The sequence below is a fragment of the Pleurodeles waltl genome, chromosome 5 (assembly GCF_031143425.1).
Source record: "Pleurodeles waltl isolate 20211129_DDA chromosome 5, aPleWal1.hap1.20221129, whole genome shotgun sequence".
NCBI classification, from domain to species: domain Eukaryota; kingdom Metazoa; phylum Chordata; class Amphibia; order Caudata; family Salamandridae; genus Pleurodeles; species Pleurodeles waltl.
The window spans coordinates 6,057,834-6,082,786 of NC_090444.1; the positions used below are offsets into that span (position 1 = coordinate 6,057,834).

At 49.0% G+C, this 24,953-nt stretch overlaps 1 protein-coding gene across 2 annotated transcripts in view; it reads right to left on the minus strand.

The window, feature by feature from the left end:
* LOC138295224 (whey acidic protein-like) overlaps nt 1-24,953 on the minus strand; it is a 132,558-nt gene that overhangs the window by 97,175 nt on the left and 10,430 nt on the right. For both annotated transcript variants that reach the window (XM_069233405.1, XM_069233404.1), the window contains exon 2: nt 20,568-20,708. In XM_069233405.1, the coding sequence (XP_069089506.1) occupies nt 20,568-20,708 (141 nt within the window). The remainder of the gene's footprint in view (nt 1-20,567; nt 20,709-24,953) is intronic.

The following is a 24,953-nucleotide window of genomic DNA, read 5'->3' on the forward strand; positions in this document are numbered from 1 at the left end:
TCCCCACAACTCTCAACCGCTCACCACGTTTGTACTCAACCATTGGTCATCTCCATCACTCTCACTTTTCTCAGCCTTCTGCACTGAAGCAGTAGCTGACACCACCATCACTCCAAACAAAGGTCAAGCTAATCGGAACAGAACGATGAACATTGACACAGCCTCTATAGTGGGTTATCCCTCCTTGACGGCTTTCAGCTCTTTTGGCCTTTCAAAGTCAACCCTCCAAAAGAGGTAGACATCAGCAACCCACTTGCAGACTGTGAGACACGTTCCCACCAATTCCACCACAGCTTCCACCATCCCCACTTCCATGGTGAACCTCTATCAAAATAGCGTACCCACTGCCACATCCCTCAGGACTAAATATGACTTAATGAAGACAGAAGGCTAATAGGGTTATTATTATTGTAAGGTCAGCAGTTGAGCCCAAGCTGGAAATATGTTGGCACTATTTCCCACTATAATCTGGAAATACTAGTCCTGGCAGAGACCTGGTTCAACATTATTTCCCATAATATGACAGTGAACTGTTTTCTCCCTTCGAATGACTCTATCACAAGATGTGACCATTAAGAGAGGCTGTGGGGGTTGCTAATATACTACACCTTTTGCTGAGAGCACCCCCCTGGAGCTCGGGGGCCCCTTCGCACTGCAGAGGCTTCGGGGCTTGCGTTACACTTCTGCCTTACTGTACAAACAAACACCAAATAGTTCATTTATTTCTTTTTGATGAATGACTCTTGCAACTACAACCAACACAACTCACCTCTCAGACTAAATGCTCTCTATCACCCTCCTGGTGATAATGCATCCTTCATCGATGAATTCATGGAGCTCATAACACACCATTTCAATGTGCTGAAGTTATTTTTCTTGGAGGCCTTAATCTCCACTGAGGCAACACAAATGTCACAGCAGTCAGTCTCCTTTCTTGTTCCTGTCTGAAACTCATCTGATCCATAAGAACTCCAGATCCACCCACACAAATGACACCACACTAGAATTAATTATATCTAAACAAAACTGTCTTCCAGTAGAAGGCCCCATACCTGGAGATCAGTTGGACCAGCATCTTATACTTTTCTCTCCATAACTCTCACATTTCATTAGTAAGGGCCCATCTAAAAAAAAGTTATCACGGTTTCACAACACCAAAAATTAAGACATAAGTATCTTTGGTATTAGTGTTCAGAATTTACTCTCACAGATCACTTCTGGCTCCAACATCAACCTCTCAATGTAGCTCTACTTTGATTGTGTATCAGATCTGCTCAAAAAGATAGCACCACTGCAGAGGAAAAAAGAAAACACCAAAGCTTTCAAAGCCCTGGTTCAATGAAAATCTTTACAAGAAAAGGGCAGACCTGAGATTGCTAGAGAAGACATTGAGACAATCACCACCCATCTCCAAACTCACCTGGTTTAAAAATACAAGCTTGTACTGTTAACATGTTTTTGAAAAATGAGAATTAATGCAATTTAAATGTAGAAATAACGTGTAGGCCTCAGATGAAAAAACATATTTTAAAGCAAGTGAGAGCACTAGGCTGTCACCAATAATTAAGTATGTATTTAAGTTTGAATATCTGCAGAATTCATTTTTTACAGAAGCTGACCTAGGTGAGGAATGTGCAATATTAACGTGTTGTGCTAACATGCTCAGAAAATTATGACTTAGGGGGTCATTCTGACCCTGGCGGTCAGTGTTAAAGCGGCGGCCAACCCGCCAACAGGCTGGCGGTCTAAAAAATGGAATTCTGACCCTGGCGGGAACCTCCAACACAGGCCGCCGCTTTAACACTCCGACCGCCACGGCGGCACAAACAAACAGCGCGGCGGTCACCGCCAACAGCCAGGCGGCAGACAATGTACCGCCCACCCTATCACGACTCACCAATCCGCCACCTTTTCCGGGGCGGGAGCCCGCCGATAAAAACACGGCGGAAACAGACATTTCCAATGGAAAACGCTCACCTCGACACACTTCACGCGGAATCGGGACAGCATGGAACCGGAACTTCACATCCTCCCAGCCATTGCCTTCCTGCTCTTCTTCCAGGATCACAAACGTCGCCGCAGACGACAACAGTGAGTACTGCACCTACAACACAGGGGAGGGGGGAGGAGGAAAGGTCACGGGCACACACATATGCCACACACCCACCCCCACCCTCACCCCCACCGAAATACCTACACACCAATGCAGATTAAAAAGTCAGAGTGACACCCCCAAACCCCCAAAACAAAAATGCAAAGACAAAAGGCAATGATTGTAAAAATAGAACTATATTATAGCAATAATTAAGTATAGCGAACTTAGCAATATATAAAGAATTATTACACATCTAGAACTATGGCCCATATTTATACTTTTTGACGCTAAACTGCGCTAACGCAGTTTAGCGTCAAAATATTTAGCGCCGTCTAACGCCATTCTGAAGCGCCATGCGGGCGCCGTATTTATGGAATGGCGTTAGCCGGCGCTAGCAGACCGGCGCTGCCTGGTGTGCGTGGAAAAAAACCACGTAGACCAGGCAGCGCCGGCGTAGGGGGAAAATGGCGTTAGGGCGTCTTAAAATGGGGCAAGTCAGGTTGAGGCAAAAAAATCGCCTCAACCCGATTTGCGCCATTATTTTCGACGCCCAGACGCCATTTAAATGACTCCTGTCTTAGTAAAGACAGGAGTCATGCCCCCTTGCCCAATGGCCATGCCCAGGGGACTTCTGTCCCCTGGGCATGGTCATTGGGCATAGTGGCATGTAGGGGGGCACAAATAAGGCCCATAATGCCACCCAAAAAAATAAAAAAATATAAAAATGTATACTTACCTGAACTTACCTGAATGTCCCTGGGGTGGGTCCCTCCATCCTTGGGTGTCCTCCTGGGGTGGGCAGGGGTGGCAGGGGGGGTCCCTGGGGGCAGGGGAGGGCACCTGTGGGCTCATTTTGAGCCCACAGGCCCCTTAACGCCTACCCTGACCCAGGCGTTAAATAGTGGCGCAAATGCGGGGTTTTTTGACCCGCCAACTCCCGGGCGTGATTTTTGCCCGGGAGTATAAATACGACGCATTTGCGTCGCCGTCATTTTTTTAGACGGGAACGCCTTCTTGCATCTCATTAACGCAAGGAAGGCGTTCACGCAAAAAAATGACGCTATTTGCCCATACTTTGGCGCTAGACGCGTCTAACGGCAAAGTATAAATATGGCGTTAGTTTTGCGCCGAATTTGCGTCGAAAAAAAGGACGCTAATTCGGCGCAAACGGAGTATAAATACGGGCCTATATATATATAAGTAGCAAAAGTCCGGCACAGTTTTGCAAAGTTCAAATGTCCGTGGGCCAATGTGCAGCAACACATGGGCAAAGCCCACACACGAGATCGAGCCCATTGGAGAGAACACTGCTGGGGCATCACAAAAATAAAATACTGGCACCTCAGGGGAAAGGGAAGGGGGGGCACCTCAGCCACATGAGTCCACGACGCCAGATCCACGAAGGGCCTCCATGCCCACTGTACCATCCTGGGGAGTGCAAAGCCACAGTCTCTCAAGTCTCTACAGTGGGTGGATTGCCCACTGTGCCATCCTGGGGAGTGCAAAGCCACAGTCTCTCAAGTCTCTACAGTGGGTGGATTGCCCACTGTGCCATCCTGGGGGGTGCAAAGCCACAGTCCATCAGGTGGATTACAGAGTCCACTGGTCATGGAGGAGGCATGGTGGGCAGAGTGCCTCGTGAAGCCCTGCCCGACACAGAACCGGGCCTGCCAATGGGCCAGCGGTGCTTGAAAGGAGGGCCCAGCAGAGCGGTGCTTGAGATGAGGGCCCAGCGGAGCAGTGCTTGACAGGAGGGCCCAGCGGAGCGGTGCATGACAGGAGGGCCCAGCGGAGCGGTGCTTGACAGGAGGGCCCAGCGGAGCGGTGCTTGAGATGAGGGCCCAGCGGAGCGGTGCTTGACAGGAGGGCCCAGCGGAGCAGTGCTTGAGATGAGGGCCCAGCGGAGCGGTGCTTGACAGGAGGGCCCAGCGGAGCGGTGCTTGACAGGAGGGCCCAGCAGAGCGGTGCTTGAGATGAGGGCCCAGCGGAGCCGTGCTTGACAGGAGGGCCCTGTTCAGCGGTGCCTGTCTTGGCGGGGCCCCGTTCAGCGGTGCTTCTCACGGCGGGCCCTGTTCAGCGGTGCCTGTCTTGGCGGGGCCCTGTTCAGCGGTGCTTCTCACGGCAGGGCCCTGTTCAGCAGTGCTCCTCACAGCGGGGCCCTGTTCAGCGGTGCCTGTCTTGGCGGGGCCCTGTTCAGCGGTGCTTCTCACGGCGGGGCCCTGTTCAGCGGTGCTCCTCACGGCGGGGCCCTGTTCAGCGGTGCTTCTCACGGCGGGTCCTGTTCAGTGGTGCTCCTCACGGCGGGGCCCTGTTCAGCGGTGCTTCTCACGGCGGGGCCCTGTTCAGCGGTGCTCCTCACGGCGGGGCCCTGTTCAGCGGTGCTCCTCACGGCGGGGCCCTGTTCAGCGGTGCCTGTCTTGGCGGGGCCCTGTTCAGCGGTGCTTCTCACGGCGGGGCCCTGTTCAGCGGTGCTCCTCACGGCGGGGCCCTGTTCAGCGGTGCCTGTCTTGGCGGGGCCCTGTTCAGCGGTGCTCCTCACGGCGGGGCCCTGTTCAGCGGTGCTTCTCACAGCAGGGCCCTGTTCAGCGGTGCTCCTCCCTGCGGGGACCTGTTCAGCGGTGCCTGTCTTGGCGGGGCCCTGTTCAGCGGTGCTTCTCACGGCGGGGCCCTGTTCAGCGGTGCCTGTCTTGTGTTTCGAGTGAACCACACCTGGCCAATACTTCCCGCTCAGTCAGCATCAGACCTTTCCGTTGCGGGGCCCTCCTGTGATGGAGTCCTGGGGCCCTGGGTCTCCTCCGATACCCCCGGAATGGGGCTGGTGGGGCCCTCATGGCCAGGTCGGCTGCTCCCTGCCTTTTGCGCTTTGCTGCCCTTGCCCTCCTTGGCAGACTCTCCGTGGCCCTTGGCTCCCTTACCCGAAGTGGCAGGTGACGGTGCAAGGCTACCCTCCTTGGGGGCAGGCGTATCAGGCCTGTCGCGCCTGCCCTTCAGTTTTTTGCTTCTCTTCCCGGGGGGGGGGCTGGCTGTGCCTTTGCTGCTGGCCGATGTCCCTGCCCAAGGAAAGGGCAGACTCCAAAAACCAGGCACGACGTTCTTGGGAGTTGCTGGGCTGGTGGTGGCTGAGGTGTTTTTGGAACTCTTACGAGATGGAGGGGGTGGGACAGGTGAAGAAAAGAGGTCCAGTTTATAGAGGAATAGTTTTTTAGGAGCAATGGGAAGGGTAGCTGGAGTGGGTATGGGAGTGGAGGAAGAGGATGTGGTTGTAGGAGAGTCAAGTCTGGTGTCTTTGGGTGCAGGTGCTTGGGCTGGAGGCTGACGTGAGGTGGATGGCTGTTGGTTGGGTGCCTGCCTGCGTTTGTGTGGTTTGGAAGCGGGGGTGACAGACACACTGGGAGAGGACACAGGGGACGTGTACATGGCAGTGGGGGTGGTGACTGCACGTGTGCGGACTGGTCTGGAGGGTGTGCTGGTGATGGGTGTACTGGCTGATGGTGGTGTGCATGCAGGTGTGAGTGTAGACGTCACAGGGAGGGAGGAGGGAGACGAGGAGGTGGGGGACACAGAGGAGGTAGTGGCTGGTGGCATGTCTGCATCTGTATGTTGCTTGTGTGAATGCTTGTGTGTTCTGTGGTGCTTATGTCTGGATGAGCTTCCCTTGGGTGTTGAGGTGTGTGCAGGCTGGTCTGTAGGTGTGGATGGGATAGGCAGAGGAACAGGGGAGTGGGACTGGGTGGAGGGAGTTAGAAGAGGGAGGCTGGAGACAGGGACAATCGCTGCCGTCAGTGCTGAGGCCAGAGCGTTGAACGATCGCTGCTGGGCAGCCTGACCCGAATGAAGGCCCTCCAGGTATGCATTGCTTTGATGCACCTCCTTCTCCACACCCTGGATGGCATTCAAAAGGGTAGACTGCCCAACAATGATGGTCCTCAGGAGGTCAATGACCTCCTCACTGAGGGCAGCAGGGGTGACTGGGGCAGGGCCTGAGGTGCCTGGGGCGAAGGAGATGGCCGCCTTCCTGGCCGTGCGGGCACGGGCCGAAGGCCGAGGGGCTTCTGGGAGGGCGGAGCTGGTGCGCTGGGTGGCGGCTGTACCTGTAGTATCGGTGGGCACGGATGTTGCCGCCACCGCAAGGGAGCTCCCATCCGAGGACGTGTCGGTGTCACTGATGTCTGCACGGGTCCCCGTGGTGGAGCCCCCCTTGCCCTCCGTCTCACTGGTCATGTCGGAGTCCGTTGCATGGCCCTCCGGGGCCATGTGAGATGCAGCTCCCTCTTGCGCCAATGCCACTTCTCTTCCGCCTGATGATGCTAATGCACACATTCACAGAAAAACAAAGAAAATGGGGGGGGGTGGAGAAATAAAGACAAGTTGAGTGCATGCATTGGGGACACAGTTGGCGGAGAGGACAGACACAGAAGCCCCCTGCACTACGCTGCGCACTTGGGGTACACTACTCATTCACTGGGACATGCCCTACAAGCCTATGGGCGACAACTGCCCACACAGAATACACAGGTCCATGAATAGCGTTACTAGGCACCCTACAGAGGTGGGGGGCGGGGGCACAGGACCATACCTCACGGAGGGGCCTAGCCTATAGAAATCGCCCTGGCCTAGGGATACCCACAGCCCTCCTCCCCCACCCAGGCACCTCCACTGCGCGCAAATATAGCTGAATGTGCTGGTACTCACCCCCTTGTGTCTGCTGTGATGTCCTCAAGAGCCCATCTAAATCGGGGTAGGCCACCGCCAGGATCCGGGACATCAGGGGGGTCAAGGTACGACTGGCACCCCTCCTAGGTTGGGAGGCCATCCCCAGCAGAGCCTCGGCGGTCTTCCTGTTCGCGCGGCGGATGTCCTCCCACCTCTTGCGGCAGTGGGTGCCCCGTCTGTTGTGGACCCCCAGGGCCCGGACGTCCTTGGCGATGGCACGCCAAATATCGATCTTCTGATGGGCGCTGACCTATGTGACATGTACAGGGGGGGAAAAGAAACATCATCACTTTTCTGCATGCTCGATGTGAGTGGCCCCCCCTCCCCAAACTTGCCATGTGGCACATGCTCTCATCTGTCATGCCATGCATTCGTAATTCGCTCCCCTCCCCTCCATCGTACATCCACCCCACTCATCACAGGCATTGCCCACTATGCATTGGCCCCCGTGTACTCACCTGTTGGTCTGGAGGACCGTAGAGTAGCGCATACTGGGGGAGGACCCCATCCACGAGCTTCTCCAACTCTTCGGAACTGAAGGCGGGGGCCCTTTCCCCAGTCGCAGCAGCCATTGTCACTTCCAGACCGAGGTCACAGCAGCACTTGCAGTATAGGTCCTCTCCTGTGGATGCTCAGGTCTCGTGTGATTAAGCATAGAGAAAATGGCGGTCACGCCCGCGGCGGTGCGTACCGCGGCGGTGCGTACTGCGACCGCCGGTGCACATCGTCATTGGCTCCTGAAACCCATAGGGTTCAATGTTAACCAATGCTGCTTTGCGCCGCGGTCTTCGACCGCCTACCGCCATGGCGTGCCACGCCAGCGCAATGACCTCACTTCACATTGTCACACTTCACAGGTCAGGCAGCCGCCATTTCAAGGGCCCACATGGCTTAATTCCTACTGCGTCACACATGGCTAGGCCTTGCATCGACACTCATACAAGCCATTCAATCCAGAGAGATTTGTGTACTGTGCAGGCTGAGGGAACTTACCTGTGGGTTGATTGACTCTGTGCTCCATGTTGTCCTTCCTAGGCACCGTCCGCTGGGACTTGCGAGGAGACGGAGGAATGTTCCTGTGTACAGACCGCTGGTGGACCTGTCGACAATGGAAGAACGACATGTCATACTCACCTACAGACTCAACAGTGCCACTATACAGGAACTGTGTGCCCAGCTGGAGCCAGACCTGATGTCACCCATCCGCCAACCCACAGGGATTCCGCCTCTAGTGCAGGTGCTGTCAGTACTCCATTTTTTGACTAGTGGATCATTTCAAACTACAGTGGCCATTTCATCTGGGATGTCTCAGCCTATGTTTTCAAGGGTATTGTCCAGAGTGTTGTCTGCCCTGATGAAATACATGCGGAGCTACATCATTTTCCCTGAGGTGGGTGACTTGCCTACAGTGAAGGGTGATTTCTATGCCCTTGGACACATTCCCAATATCATTGGTGCTATTGATGGTACCCATGTGGCTTTGGTCCCCCCAAAAGACAATGAACAGGTGTACAGGAACCGAAAAAGTTATCATTCGATGAATGTCCAGGTGGTCTGTTTGGCTGACCAGTACATCTCCCATTTAAATGCCAAGTTCCCAGGGTCAGTGCATGACGCGTACGTCATGCGAAATAGCAGCATCCCTTATGTGATGGGACAGCTACAGAGACAGCGTGTGTGGCTAATTGGTGACTCTGGTTACCCCAACCTGCCTTGGCTATTGACCCCAGTGAGGAATCCCAGGACAAGGGCAGAGGAACGGTACAATGAGGCCCATGGGCGTACTAGGAGGGTGATCGAGCGGACCTTCGGCCTCCTGAAGGCCAGGTTTAGGTGCCTGCATATGACAGGTGGATCCCTAATGTACTCACCAAAGAAGGTGTGTCATATCATCGTGGCCTACTGCATGCTTCACAACCTGGCTTTGCGACGCCATGTGCCTTTCCTGCAGGAGGATGGTCCAGATGGTGGTGTTGTGGCCGCTGTGGAGCCTGCGGAGAGTGAAGAGGAGGAAGACGAAGAGGACGACACAGACAACAGGGACAGAGTGATACTGCAGTATTTCCAGTAACACACAGGTAAGAATCGACTCCTGCATTTTATTATATCTGTAACAGTACTGGCTCTCTACTGTCTGACCTTTCACCCCAATGTATGGTAACTTAGTTGTGAATTTGCCTTCCTATTTCAGTGATCTGGTCCCCACGGAGTGCCCTCTGGTTTATTTCCCCATGGACTACCGCTGTGTGACACTGGTATGTTGTCATCACAATGTATTTGGACATTTTTGGTTGGTTATATCGAATACATTTGGTTTAAAAAAATAAATAGCAGACTCCAGATGGTTTTTGTGCAATAATTGTGTTTATTGCAGTGCAAAAATTGGTGTATAGTTCCAAAAGGGTGATGGGTGATGGTGGAGGCATGTCCATGGCAGAGTCCAGACTCTTGTTCGCACAGGTGCATTGTCCATATGCCTGTGGAAGGTGGAGCAGGGGCAGTTCAAGGTTGGACAGGGTGAACAAGTGGGACAGTGGGATGACATCCGGGGGGATCCGTGCATGGCGGGGGTCTTGACATCCTACTCTGTCTTCTTCCTAGATCTCAGGCCTTTCTTGCGGGGTGGTTCATGTTCTGCAGGGGGTGGGGTCCGGGTGGCCCGTTGCTGTTGTGTCGGGGCCTCCTGACCACAAGCGCCGGCAGAGGTGGTGGGCTGTTCTTCCTCCATGCTAGTGGCAGGGGCCCTTTGGGGGGCCACATGGTCCCGCAATGTGGTGACAATCTGGTTGAGTGCCACCACGATTGTACCCATTGCGGAACTGATGCTGCGCAGTTCTTCCCGGAACCCCATGTACTGGCCCTCCTGCATGGCCTGGATCTCCTGGAACCTGGCCAGGACCGTCGCCATCATCTCTTGGGAGTGGTAGTACGCTCCCATGATGGTGGTGAGGGCCACTTGGACAGTGGGTTCCCTAGGCCTTTCCTCCCTCTGTCGCACAGCAGCCCTCCCAGTTCCCCTTTGTTCCTGGGCCTCTGTCCCCTGGACGGTGTGCCCACTACCACTGCCCCCAGGTCCCTGTTGTTGTTGGGGTGGTGGGTTGCCCTGGGTGCCCTGTAGTGGTAGACACACCGCTGCTTGACCTGTCCTGGAGACAGAGGCATGGGCCCGCTGGGTGGGTGCTGTGCTGGGGTTTCCAGAGGGGGGTAGGTCTGCTGGGGCCTGTGGCTGCCTGAGGGGAACCGACTGTCTAGAGGTCCCCGATGGTCCGGGCTGGTCATCAGGTCCTAGGTCGACAGAGCTGCTGTCATCACTGGGGGCCTGTTCTGGGGGTGGAATGGACATTTCTGGACCCTCCGGGCCGGTGTGTTGGCATTCGGACCCTGCAGGTGTAAAAGAGTATGGTTATTGCTTCTGTGTGTGCCATGGCGTGCGATTTGTGGGTGCCCTTGTCCCCCAGTGCTGGCATTCCCTTGTGGGAGGAGTTGTGAGGGTGGTTTGGGGGGGGGGGATGGGTATGTGCAGTGGTCATGCTTAGGTGATGGGTGTCCATGGTTTGTGTTGGCATTCAGGGGTTAGTGTTGGTTTGGGTGGGTTGTGCTGGTGAGGCATTAGCAGGGAGGATATGTGCTGGGGGGGTTGGGGGTGAGGGTGGGGGTGGGGGTTGGCATGCTGGTGGTTGGGGGGGGTGAAGTAGTTGAGATTAGACTTACCAGAGTCCATTCCTCCGCATACTCCAGCGAGGCCCTCAGGATGCAGGATGTTCAAGACCTCTTGCTCCCATGCTGTGAATTCAGGTGGAGTGGGTGGAGGTCCGCCACCAGTCTTCTGCACAGCGATGTTGTGTCTTGACACCATCGTCCGCACCTTCCCCCGTAGGTTGTTCCAGCGCTTTCGGATGTCTTCCCGATTTCTGGGATGCTGTCCCACAGCGTTGACCCTGTCGACGATCCTTTGCCATAGCTCTGCCTTCCTGGCTATTGTGGTGTGCTGCACCTGTGTGCCGAAGAGCTGGGGCTCTACCCTAATTATTTACTCCACCATGACCCTGAGTTCTTGGTCCGAGAACCTGGGGTGTCTTTGGGGTGCCATAGGGTGGTGTGGATGAGGTGTGGGGTGGTGTTTGTGGTGATGAGTGTAGTGGTGTGTGGTGTTTTGTGCGTAGATGTAGTGTGGGGGATGATGTTGGGTTCCTGTGTGTGTTGTGGTTTGCGTTCCCTGTGCTCTCTCTCTGTGTATTGCTCCTTGTCTCTGAATTTCGATTTGTGGGGGTTTGTGGGTGATGTGGGTGTGTGTTTTATATCGTATTGATTGTGTGGGAGTGGTGTTTGTATGTGTATCAGGTGTGTGTATTTGTAACTGTCCAATGTGGCAGTGTTTTGTAGATGTGTGTGTATTTTGAGTGCAGCGGTGTGTACCGCCAATGGGATACCGCGGTTGAAAGACCGCTGCGTGGATTCGTGGGTCGTAATGGCATGGCCGTATTTCTGTTGGAGTGACGGTGGAGGTTTGGTCATCTCCAGTTTATCGCTGACCGCTGATGTGGCGGACTTCAGTGGAGGTCGGGTTTTTGGCGGTTTGGCAGTTGTGGGTCAGAATGACCCTGGCGGGTTACCGCGGCGGTGTTATGGCGTTCTTCTGACCGGCGGTAACTGCCTTTTACCGCCAGGGTCAGAATGACCCCCTTAATGTAGAAAAATGAGTTCTAACCTTCCAGTAGGCCAGTTAAAAAATTATAATAATGTATTCAAATGTAGTCGCTTAATTCCGCTGAATGTTTCAAAAATGCACAACGGCTTACTCTGTGAATCAAGAGGAAACTTGTGATTTAATTAAATGATGTAAAAGCCTAATCCTGAACTGAATTCTTCTTCAAGCAGAAGACGACAATGGGAAACTACTTAAAAGCATATATTTTTGGATACAAATTTAATGAATAAAAATTGTGTCTGTGGGCTATTGTTTGTACCAGAAGATGACGAAAAACATGTTCTTGTTCTCATGAAGGCATTGTTTGCTGATTGGCTGAAGACAATCTGGAAGCTGAAACCTGTTGCAAAGGTCTAGAGATGATATGTTATAGTGGTGAGTGTTCCTAGAGTAAAGAGACTTTTGCTCATTTCTCCATACCTTTTGGCCAGAGTCTCTGTGCACATTTTTCTCTCTCTGCCTGAATCTATGCTGCTCTTACACTCTACTGCGTTTCTGGAACCTCTCTATGGGAAGTTCTACTCAAATCTGAGATTTAAAGTTAAAAGCTTAAAGCTTTCACCTCTGGATTTTGGAGCTCCATAAGTGTTCTAGCTGACCCCTTTCCTTGTCTTTCCCCAACGCCATTCTGAGATTTAGACTAGGGGCTTTTCCTTTATGGAACACGCTTTATGCATTTACTCTGATGTCATTGGACTATATTGATTACTAATTGATTGATGATCAGGGGATGTAGCTTCAGGGGGCCCTCTTATAAAAGTATTTTGTGATGAAGAGTCGGGTACAGGTGTTTTCAGTTGGGTATGACCCTGTCAGATTTCACCAAAACTTGTTACATATTCAGACAAAAACTCACACACTCTCTCCCTCTCTGTTTAGAAAGACTTAAAAAGCGTTGATTATTTCACAAAATAATGTGCTTTCTCTCACTTAGTACCCTTACCAATCCGCATTGCTCTCCCTTTTTTGTTGCCTCGTAAGCCACTCTTGTGCGCCCTGCTTGGCGTATAATGTATTTTAACAATACGTGCCAGCCTGATTGTAGGAAAATCTGAACCTCACACCCCACAATCTGACTGACCAAGCTACGTCCCCGTTGATGATTACTGGCGTCTATTCAAGAAAGATTGAACCCACTAAAAGATTTCTAAATAAAGCTTTTGAACTCCTGCCAAATTCTCATCATTGACTGGGAATAAAAACTTAAATTTTAATGCAAATTGATTGGGATCGATTGCACAGAGCACCCGCAAACAATGACTTGAGACCCCATGGGAGATTAGCATCGATTTAGAAATTACTGATTGATTGATTTACAGCTCCTGGTTATTCACATCTGCGTCCAAGGTGTTACGGCTCTGATGTGATGGTAAATTTGACTTTTTAAACAAGTAAAAAACTGATATCCCTGCACTCCAGCAGAACTGATGGCAACTAACCAGTAAGAAAAAGGCAGATCAAAGGTGGATTTATATGGATTTCAATGATTTACATGGATGTATGCATTTTCTTGGGTCCATGTTCAATTGTTGTTCCTAAAAAAAATATTGCAGGTGAAACAGCAAGAATTCCAGGATATAACAATTTCAAGACTGGACCGTAACTTGGACTCAGTAAGGTCATATAAATGTGTTTACTTCTCAGCTGTCTTCTGGGCACTTTTACCTTGTTCCATTTTTAGGGTGAGCGTAAGCATACAACCTCTTGTATTCTTTTAAGTATACTTCTTATGTGGGCTTCAAGCAATTTTATTTGTTAGTTTCACTGCAATTTAAAGATCTTTGCTTGCTCGTGGTCAGCCATGCCTCTTTGTCCCTCCTCTGTGTGGAAGCAGGGACCAACTATTGTATGATGATGCTTTGTGCTGTTTATCAAGTCTGTAGGGGACTTTTTTTTTACTTTCTTTCCTTCTCCTGTCCAGAGAAGCTTCACTTTTCATTTCCTTTATTGCATTTGCATAAGCTCTGAGCTTAGCTGTAAACAAGGCGATAAATCAGGCTGTTATCTTGGTCACATTTGGTCTTTGTGGGCTGTCTGCACCCTCTTTCAGCTGCCTGGCTCCCACCCTTCCTGGGCGTGGATTTTCTTTACCAACTCTATCAGAGCTCCGTTATCCTTAAAAACAGTGCCCACTTCTGCTCCATACTGGAATCCCACTTACAGCTCCATCAGTGCACCTCAGTTCACACACTCCAAGCCCTAGGCCGCGCACTGGGCGGACTTCTCGCTTCTGAGGTTCAGAAGCAATGCCATGCCATGCTGGGTCCCACTTCCAGCTTCACCAGGACTCCTCCAGGCTAACAATCAGCAACACTTGCGCCCCAATACTAGGTTCCACATATAGCTTCATTAACATACCTCACTTTTAACCTTGTGTGCCTAATTACTATTCCAGTACTGCGTGCCACATACAACTCTGTCAGTGCACCTCAACCTAACCTGCAACGCCCCAATATTCCAATATCAGGAATTACACAGTGGTCCGTTTCTCATTCCTCGCCCACTGCCTTTCTGTTATTCCAGCACTGGGCTGGGACACAGCTCCGTCTATACCCCAATCCTGATCTGAAGCGCCCCAATATTGCTGTATTGGGGTTCACATACAACTCTGCTAATGCACCTCCTGCTGTTCTGCAGTGCCCCCTGCTGTTCCTCACTCTGATGTCTGTTTGAGGATGTGGGGGAGCCAATTAAATGCATTCTTAGCTACCATCTTTATTTGGGAGTGTCTGTTTTACCTGTCACTCCGTTCTTTCCTTTACTCTGTTTACTCTCAATGTTTTCTTTCTCCACCGCTTTTCTCTTTCCAGCTCTTAAAATCCACACATTTCGCTCTTTCTTTCAACTGTTTATCTCTACTCCTCTCTCTTTCCCTCTTTCTACCTCCTCTTTCAAAGTCACAAAACCTTGGTTATTTCTTTCCTTGTTTTGTCGCTCTATTTTTTCTTCATCAGGTGTTCATTCTATCACTATTTCTTTCTCTGGTGTTTTTCTTATCTTTATCTGTCAATTCACATTTTACTATAAATCCCTCTTTTTCCCATCTGTATGTGGAAGCCACATGTTACTTATCGGGACCAAAGTGTCAAAGTGGTTTTCCCATTCTGTGTCTCTGGGAAATTTGTCAGCACATACATGCCTGGTTCTTTTACTGCTTGTTTCTCTCACCACATCTTATTTTTCTTTAATGTTCATTTTTCTCTTTCTTTTCACACTTCTGTCATTATTTTTTCCTCTTTATCTTTTGTTCGCTAGCTTCCTTCCCTTTTTTATTTTGTCTCACACATTTGCTCTATTTCTGCTCTTTCCCTCCTTTCTTTATTTCTTTGCAACCCCTTCTCTTTCTTCCTTTTGTCCGTTGTATTCCTTTCACCCCTCTTCTTCTGCCCCATCCACTTTCTATTGATGGAGCAACAGGTGCAGTGGCACTGGTGCACAGAGACCTACGGACCTCACTCAACTCTAATTACTCCTGTATTTTCCTACTGACATTTGAGTTAACCATTTTCCTTTCTTACTCCAGGGCCCATGACGCCGTTACTACGCCACTTGTCCTCTCCATCTTCACTCCGGACTCCCTCTTTCCTTTCACCCTCCAATCTGTTCCAAATTATAATTTTTTATAGTGTTTTGAGCATTACACTCTAATACAAAAAGTTGATTTCTGATAAAGGTTTATATGATCATTTTATATGTTTTAAGATAGAGGAAGAAGGGAAATGAAAGTGCTTTAGTTACATGCACAGCTACTGGAATTATGTGGCAGGAAAAGATGAAATTATGAGGCAGAGTTGACTAGTTTATGTGGCAAGAAAAGTCCAGTTATGAATTTATAATGCCAATAGCTCTAACTCAAGAAAATGCAAAACCTATTGCATTGTGAAGGATGTATACTCGCTCTTCGTTTTCTTCAAGTTAACATTTATTTGTAAGTTTCAGTACACATAACAGAGATACACGAACAAACCCAACCGGCACGGTTGAATCAATAACAAACTCTCTTTTCATTCCATCCCCACGTCGCAGCCTATCTCCACATTCCACTACCCCATGTCATAACATTCTCCTGATGTAGCTACATTCTATAAAATACATCACTACACATTGCAAATGCTTGCTTCATGTTTGCATTCAAACACACAGCGAGCATTCAGTGACGCAGCCATGTGTACCGTGTGTATATTCAAACGCACCTTGAGCTGTCAGCGGGTTCACTGCGCTTAATAATCGGTGGAGTGCGTTCTCCAATGCCCACGTGTACCCCGCGCATTCCTTTCTGGGTATGCGTACACATGTATGAGGTCACGCTGCGTGACCTTTATGAACTGCCATTTTGTTTGGGAAAGATCCGATGTATAGGCTTCTTGCAATTACACAAAGTGTCACTGAGCTTTACACAGATTCCTAAACAACAACTGCTTGTCCTGGATTAAAGGCAAGTAACACTAGTAAGAACTCATTTGGACTAATTCACAATAAGCTTTGTTCATTTATGTTACTGTGTAATTTCTGATATATATTTCATCAAGACTTTACATAACAAAAAAAGGTGTGCTAATTAGAAATTGTACAAAAGTGACAGTCAATTTAACAAGTTTGAAGCTATAACCCACAGTGTTGATTTATTTATGTGTCTCTGTGTGTGTATCATAGTGACATTTAAAAGGGTATACAATCATTCTTTTACCCATCTTCATCATTAAAATGTTTACCTACTATGGACACAAACTGAGCAAGTTTCAGTACCATGAATGTAGGAGTTACTTTGAACATATCAAAATAATTTTTGACTCATCCAGGAGAACCTAATTTGAGATGAGTAGAGTGGACAGAATACTTTCTAAACTACATTGCTACACTAGACGACGATGGGCGGGCTTGTCAGTAGAAAGGAAGAAGGGGTTACTGATGCACTGCCTGGGCCCTGATGGGCTCAGAATTTGTAATCAAATGCAAAAAGTGGAAAGAACTGGTGACTTTGATTAGTTCAACTGTGCTATTTTAGATTGGGTTGAACACTTCTCCCACAGTGTGTGTAGCAATTACACAGAGGTACATTCTTTCAAACAAAACAAGAACTGAGGAGTATGTGTCTATTCTTAAAATCTAGCTGCAACATGAAGATCTGACAATACAGGATCAGATAACTATGTGCACAGAGAACAGAGGGATCCAAGACAGGCTTTCGGTTGAGGGGAATTTGAATGTAAAAGATATTATGGGATTAGATGCCCTGGTTCTTTTGCTGCTTGTTTCTCCCACCTATATCTTTTTTCTTTAATGTTCATTTTTCTCTTTCTTTTCACACTTCTTTCATTATTTTTTCCTCTTTATCTTTCCGGACTGTCGGAAAGACGTGCCAAAGCAGTTACCCCTCAAGTTTCAAATCCTTCAGTAAATAAGACCTCGGGAGAGAAAAAAGGGAAAAATGTGAACGCAAGGAATACTTACAACTGAGCTAATTCCAATAACAGCTCGTTCAAAGACACTCACGTCAACCATAGAAAGGTTACAACTTTTACATGCTACCGCTGTGTTAGCAGTGCGCACCATGCCAGATTTCACAAATGCCTAATAAAATGTTTAGAGTGTGGTAACTTAAGACACACACAAGTATGTACAAAAAAGGGAAAAAAGAAAAACATAGTAGGTTGTCTAACGGAAAGTGATTCTGATTCATCAGGAAATGAATTCGAAGAAGATTCTGATCCATTCTACACTCTGCTCAAAACATTCTCTCCCAGACCAGATCTCAGTCCCCACACCCAAGCATCCTAATTGAGCTTCAGAGCATTAGGAACAAACAAAAGAACAGTGCGCTGTGGGGCGGATTGGAGGAAGATACCAATTTATGTAAATATTTAGTAATATGACAATAAAGACAAGCATTTAGCAACAAAGATCCCTCTTTATGAGGAACATCTTCACTGGCTATTAAGCAGTCACTGGTAATCCCTTTTGATAACCAACTCAAAATGATCATGCAAGTCCAAGAACACATGACAACATTTAGACAAAATTGGGGAGAATGAACTCCTGAAAGTCATTATGATGACAAATCCTTCAGATTTTTTGGGGATCTAATTCCTGTAAATATGTCCAAAGACCTTGCTCTATAATGGTTCTGTACTGGAGTAAACTAGAGAATCTCTCGCTCCACTAGGGGTGATTCCGGTCAGTCTCATGAGTGGACAAGTCATGACACTTCTCAAAAACCTTTCCTCATATTTAAACTATCGCTACACTTTTCTCCTTGCTTCCAATCTCCCATTTCTTGCAAAAGTTATTGAAAGCTGTACAGCAATGCAACTTACCCAAGTAACAACCTCTCAGATGAATACCATTCAGGATTCTATCCAGGCTGTAGAACTCAATGGCTCAGTACCGCTGGCACGAGCTACCACTGCTTCAGGCTATCGACCGCTAAGCATCACCTAACCCTTTATTAGGTGAGTTTTAAAGCCCAGGGGTTTGCTCCCTGTTTCCAATTCCTGCGCTCCCAGCATGTTAATTACTATGGGGGTCATTACGACCTCGGTGGTCTTTTTAAAAGACCGCCGAGGCCGCGGGAGACAGAATACCGCCATTGCCGGCGGTATTCCTGTCTCCCTATTATGACATTTCCGCTGGGCCAGCGTACGGGAACAGTGTTACTGTCCGCTGGCCCAGCGGAAATGTCACATCAACATTGCAGCCGGCTCGTAATAGAGCCGGCGGCAATGCTGATGTGCAGCGGGTGCAGTAGCACCCGTCGCGCATTTCACTGCCCGAAATTCGGGCAGTGAAATGCGCGACGGGGCTATGCCTGGGGGCCCCTGCACTGCCCATGCCAAGTGCATGGGCAGTGCAGGGGCCCCCAGGGGCACCCCGAGTCCCCTTACCGCTGGCCTTTCAATGGCGGTGTGTACCGCCACAGACAGGCCGGCGGTCGGGGACTCATAATCCCCAGGGCAGCGGTGCTTGCAACGCTGCCCTGGGGATTATGACTGCCAGGCGGAATCCTGCTGGGAAAATGGAGGGGCCGGCGGTATGGCCGTGGCAATTCCGCCACGGTCATAATTGCTGGCGGAACACCGCCAGCCTGTTGGCGGTGTTACTGCCAACATACCGCCGGCCGTCAGGGTCGTAATGACCCCCTATGTGCCTGATTATGATCTTGGAGGATGGGGTTACTCCGTCACAAACGTAACCGATATCCAGTCTGCAGTTTTACAATTACTTTATATCCTATGGCATTCCCAATATGACAGACGGAATAACCGTCACGGATGTCCCGTCCTCCATATTACGATTACATTATATCCTATGGAGTTTTCAACACAGCGGACGGAATATCTGTCACATTTGTGACAGAGTATTCCATCCGCCAAGATCGGAATCAGGCCCTATATCTATGCTCATTCAGGGTTGTTCTGGATGCCACTGATTCATTTCCCCCATACTACTGAAGGGTCACACCACTGGGACTGACTTCTGCATTCCTTGATGCTCCTGTTTCCCTTTCTATCAACCTTTGAAGAGTCCTTACCACTAGGACTGACTGCTACTTTCCTTGTTGCCCCGAGCAAGTCATTTTTCCAAACTAACGTGAGATTGATCCCTTTACAGGGCCATATGTGCTCTTCACTGATTCTTATACATATGTTTTAATTCCGGATACTTGGTTCACACGCTCCATTCTGATGATGACTCACATTGCCAGAGGTCGAGACGCCGTCGACAATAGACAGATGAAGACTCTTCATATATTACAAAGAATAATTTGAAGGAGTCATATGTCTTTTTATGTGTGATGCACACTTTATTCACTTGTATGTCATCTGCACCACTCTTAACTTAAGTGTGAGCGCTGGATCTTTCTTATAGAAAAAAGTGCATAATAGTGATGTAGGTATGTAATGAATGAATAAATTGCTATATAAGGCAATTTTGATTAACTGCCTTTTTCTTTCTTGCCTAGGGCCATTATTATTGGTATGCCTTTAATAACTGAAGGCATATTGTTCTTTCATTGGGATTGATGCCCCAGCAAACCATTGTTTTTCTTTATATACTACTCACACATGCCAGCGTCCAGAGTCACCACAATGCCGATGATGCACAACTCCACTTGGCTTTCACCTCTGCTTCAGACATCCAATGCACATCATACAGACCTGGACGTCCACTGCCTACCTGAAGCTCAACCCAACCAAGACAGAATTCTTGTTATTTGCTAAGAACAACAAACATGAAACAGTACCTTGATGGTTTCAAACCCCAACTTTCTCCAAATGCCAAGTCACTTTGATTCACCTTGAATAGCAGCCTCACCCTCAGGGAACACATTGCCAAAAAACACAAAGACTGCCTTGTACCAGCTCTCTCTTCTAAAGGAAGTGAAACAATTTCTCTCAAAAATGACTTCAGAACTCCTGTTCAAGCCCTCAGACTTAAGCATTCGGATTGGTTGTAAACACTCTAATCCTTGGCCTCCCAGGCTTCACATTGCACCCATTAAGGGCATCCTACGTGCATAAGCAAGTCTCATCCAGGACTTGACGAAACATGATCACATCCCTCCAAACCTGATGGAACGCCAATAGCTCCCTTTGTCAGCTTGCACCATTTTCAAAACCAACTGCATCATTTACAAAGCGGTCACAACCAGCATCCCCTATATCTTTCAGAAATGCTCACCATCCCTGGTGGTTCCTGACATAAGTGCAGCCAGGACACCATCAGACTGCAGACTAAGAAGTGCAAAAAACAGACAGAAGGCCTTTTCCCTCTATGCACCTAGGATCTGGATCTGGAACAACATCCCCGTATCCATCAGGATTATCACATGAGGGCTTTATTTTGGGAAATAATTGAAGATGCGGCTCTTTAGAGAACACCTCATTTCAATGCATTAACTTAGTGCTACCCGCCCAACACATGTTGACCTTATAGATGTCGTTGGCGCTGCACAGCACCCTGCTGCCTTTTAGCTAACTTTGTGCAATATAAATACCACCAACATACACTTACAGACATACAAGTGTACCATTCCTGCCCACATGCACTTACCTGGGACAGGTTTCGTGCACTTTATGTTACATCGAAAGTTGCAGCACTTCTCATCCCCGATGCAGTCCTGATCACCTTTGCAGAGAATATTGATACTGCCGTAACATATGAAGCTGTACGGTGGGCACAATCCTGGCTTTGCTGTAACCAAAAAAAGGTGATGAACATTAGCTTGTTCACTGTTTGCATGTAAATTAACATGTAGCGATATGTCTAAATGTGATGTCCACCCAATGAAATGCTAAACAGGCTTTGTTTGGTCTATTTCAACCTCCTGTGTACTGAAAGAAAGCTGTTAGTGCTACTAAAACCTGAATATTTATCAGGGTTTATCAATGAACGCACATCGAATGGAGCTCTTTGGTGAGAAACCTATCATTGGGAGATTCACAGTTCCAAACATGGTGGCTGTAATGGTGGAAGACCAGGGGTGTCCTGAATGGGACCCCCGATAATAGAGATCAGTTAGTTGAGCCTGCAGAGGGTGACTTAAAAAATAAATGGGTGTGACGGCCCTTGAGTGTAGATCCAGCCCAAACCCCATTTGTGTACGTGTGTCCTAAGTTGGCACTGCATTATCTTCAAGGCCTACCTGCTGCCTGGTATATGCAGTCCCCCGCCGGGGACATAACAACTGGCAACAAAGGAGGGTAGTCACCTGAACCCTACTCATCCCAGATAACACACCACCCACACTCAGCGGCCTCCAGGTTATCTGACGCATCAGACCTCCTGCGAGAGTGCTGACAGTGGCCCACCCTCACCCCACCCGCCTACTGCAACTCTGACTCGAAGCACCCCAACAGGGCTGGACCACATCCTAAACTCCGCCACCTGCCACTTTAGACCACACACAGCAGAGAGTAACTGCTAGCGCAGCCAAAGGCCCTGCAAAAGAGCATGCACATGTCTGTGCAGACCCCATACTGATGCAGCATACTACATCACCCTGTCAGAAGAGAGAAGACAAGCCTAGCTGGTTGGTGGCCACAGATGGCACCCAGCAGTTGATCTTCCACAGTCCACCTGAAGATGGACAGAGGCCTGATAACACAGCTGGAGCCCCAGCCATCTCTGATGTCAGTGCACCACCACTAAGACATTCGCCACATCACCCCTGTCATCAGTGGCACGGCCCACCACACAAAGGCACAAACCAGGCCAGGCCAGTGCACAGTGCCTGCAGTCCATTGCCCAGCATTACCCACCAGTGAAACCAGACACCACGACTGGCGTCTATCACCCCCATAGAGCCCTGTGTGGTGACTGGCACCTGTCCTCCCAGGCTGCTAAATGGGGAGCTTGGGTTGAAAGGCTTGAAATGTATTTTGCGGCTGTAGGTATTGACAGTTACAGACGATGGTCCATGCTCCTCCATTTCGCAGGAGGAGCCATCTACAAGCTCTCCAAGAATGTGGTTGAAGCAGAACCAGCTTACACCTATGACTCCATCAAAGCGGCATTGACAATGCACTTCTAGACACTTGGCAACCCTGATTACGAACAGTTCCTTCTTCTACAAGCCTGGCAGATTCTGGACAAATTGGTGGATGAGTTATGTGCCCAGCTTCAATAGCTGGTGAGCACATGCACGCTTCCAGACAAGCAAGACAAAGTCAGAGTACAATTCATACAGGTTTGTTCCTCTGCAAAATTAAGGGAGCAATTACTGCAGGATTCCAGGTAGACATCCTCACTTTTGGAGATTGAAGGAACTCTTTAAATCCCATGCCTACCAAAGGGAAGCAGCTCTTCAATCATCCAAAAAAACAGAACCCATCAACCAGTTCACACAAGACTCACTCTGCGGCAAGAAAGACCATCAAAAGACCACTCAGGTTAGCAAGTGCTGCCCATAGGGCGTATATAAATCCTCTCATAGAGGAGAATGCCTGGCAAGAGGAAACAACTGCTCAGCTTGTATAAAAATGAGCACAAAAGAATGCTGTTCCATTCCCTTGCCATGAGGCCCATGCGAAGAAGTACATCAACTCCATGGAAATATGGACACTTCTGCTGGAAGACGAAGACATGGACGACAACACTTCAGAAGGAGTCGTACATGTGATCCATGCCATTGAGCCGAATCAGAAGCACACTCAGACTGCACCTTGCTGCCAGATATTCATTGAAGGCCAACGCCTTATGTCAGTCATTGACACAGGGACCTCAATTAATATAATCCCGCTGATGCTGTGTAACTCAATATCCACTCTGTATGCTTTTGGACTCACCAAATGCCCCCCACCTCGTCAGTGTCTTTACTTCCAACATAACGCATATGGAGTGCTCAACAAGGGCCAAGATATACATCAACAAAGAAGGGTCTGGCATGATCCTAGGCTGCCAAATCGCTAAATGTCTTCAGCACATCCGGTTCGCATTTGGAGTCCACCTCTGCTCAATAAATTCTCTTCTAGGTGAGTTTAAACATCTATTCAAGGGCTGTAGCTGTCTTACAGTCCAAATTGTCCACCAGCACATCAACTAGTCCATCCAGCCTGTTGACTGCACCACAGACGGGTTGCCTTCCAACTCAGGCCCAAAGTGGAGACAAACTCCACAAGCTCAAAGCCAAAGACATAATTGGAAAAATGGAAGGACCTACCCTGTGGGACTCATCCATTGTCATGGCCAGATAACCAAACCTTCCTGAGAATTATGGATTATGCATAAATATGCTCATACCTAATATGGCCATCAAAACCGAAAGGCATCTGAACCTGATGGTCAATGACAATGTGGGAGAACTCCCCTGCTCATGCTGGTTCTCCAAGATGGACTTAAGATCAGGATATCAGCAGATCCTACTGGTCCCAGAGTCTTGCCATTTCATAACATTTCCAACTCTCCTCGGGTTGAGGCTTTAGAAGCACTCAAATTTCAGAACATTATCTAGGGAATTTTGGCAGGACTCCCAGGAGTCTTGAACATCAGTGATGCTATCTTAGTACATGCGCTAACCCCTGAAGAAAACCTCTGTAAGCTAAGGGCTGTATTCTGCTGACTTCAAGAGAGTAGACTCACCCTGCACAAGGAAATGTGTGAATTCCTGAAAGAAAAATATGCTTCTCAGTAAAAGAGGTTACCCCGTGCCAGCCTAAGTCCATTACTTCCAGCCGATGCCGGCTCTGACTACTGTTACGGGCGTTAGGAGTTTCCTGGAGATGGCAACGTACTGCAGCCGGTTCATGCAGAACCTGACCACATTCATCTGCCCCTCTGAGAATGCACCAAAGCACCCACGCCGTGGATGTGTGGGGTGAAGAACAAGAGCTAGCATTTCAAGTCACTAAACAGGCACAATCAGAACATACCACCCCTGCCTACTTTGACCAGAAAGATACCGAACTGTCTGTAGACACCAGCCCCACCTCCCTGGGAGCCGTACTGTCACAGAAACAATGGTGTGAAGAGTGAGCCTCCATCGTTTACACCAGTTGAGCGCTCACTCCAAAAGAGCAACGCTACTACCACATAGAAAAGGAGGCGATCGCAATTCATTGGGCTGCAGACATTCCATCTATACCTACACTGTCACCCATTCACAGTTGACACCAACACTAAGGCCCTCATTCCTTTATTCAAAGGATGCTCAGAAAAGTCCCCTCCTCAGATCGAACAATAGATTCTTCATCTGCAAGAATGCCACTTTTCAGTGGAGTACAGGCATGGAGCACACAATCCCGTATGTCATGTTGGTCATAGAGCAATCAGGACCTTTCTGGGGATCCCAAACCAACATTGTAGAAGCCACCAGAACGGAAAAACTGCCTGCAGCGAACACAGCAGCTATACAATACAGAGACTGGAAGACCATCACCAGCGGGCTATTGCAAAGGACCGAAACTGCAAGACAGATCCTAACCTCCCTGAACCATGTGCGGACAAACTAACAATCACAGCCGAAGGGTGTCTCCTGAGGGAACCCTAGCTAGCGATACCAAAGAGCCTGATACAAACAATTGTTGACCTGGCACACTGCTCTCACCGGGAATTTTTTAAACAAAAACCTGAGGCAGGCAGCAAAGTCTAGTTCCCTGGCCTGGATGGCCTTGTGGAAGAGACTGTCAAACATTGTGAACTCCGAAAAGCACACCTGACACCCTGACACCCATCATCCATCACCACTGAACATATCCTGCAGTGCCGTGGCATCACGCAAGCACTGACTTCTGAAGCCTCTCTGACAGAAGACATCTTCTAGTTGTCATTGACGATTTCCCCAAATACCTGGAGACAGAGGTAGTAAGATCAACATCAGCAGGTTAGACCATACCCAAACTTGAAAAATCACTGACATATGTGGCCTGATCAAATAACTACAAACAGATAGAAGGCCTCCTTTTAGTGAACAAGTACTTGCAAATTACTTCACTTCTCAAG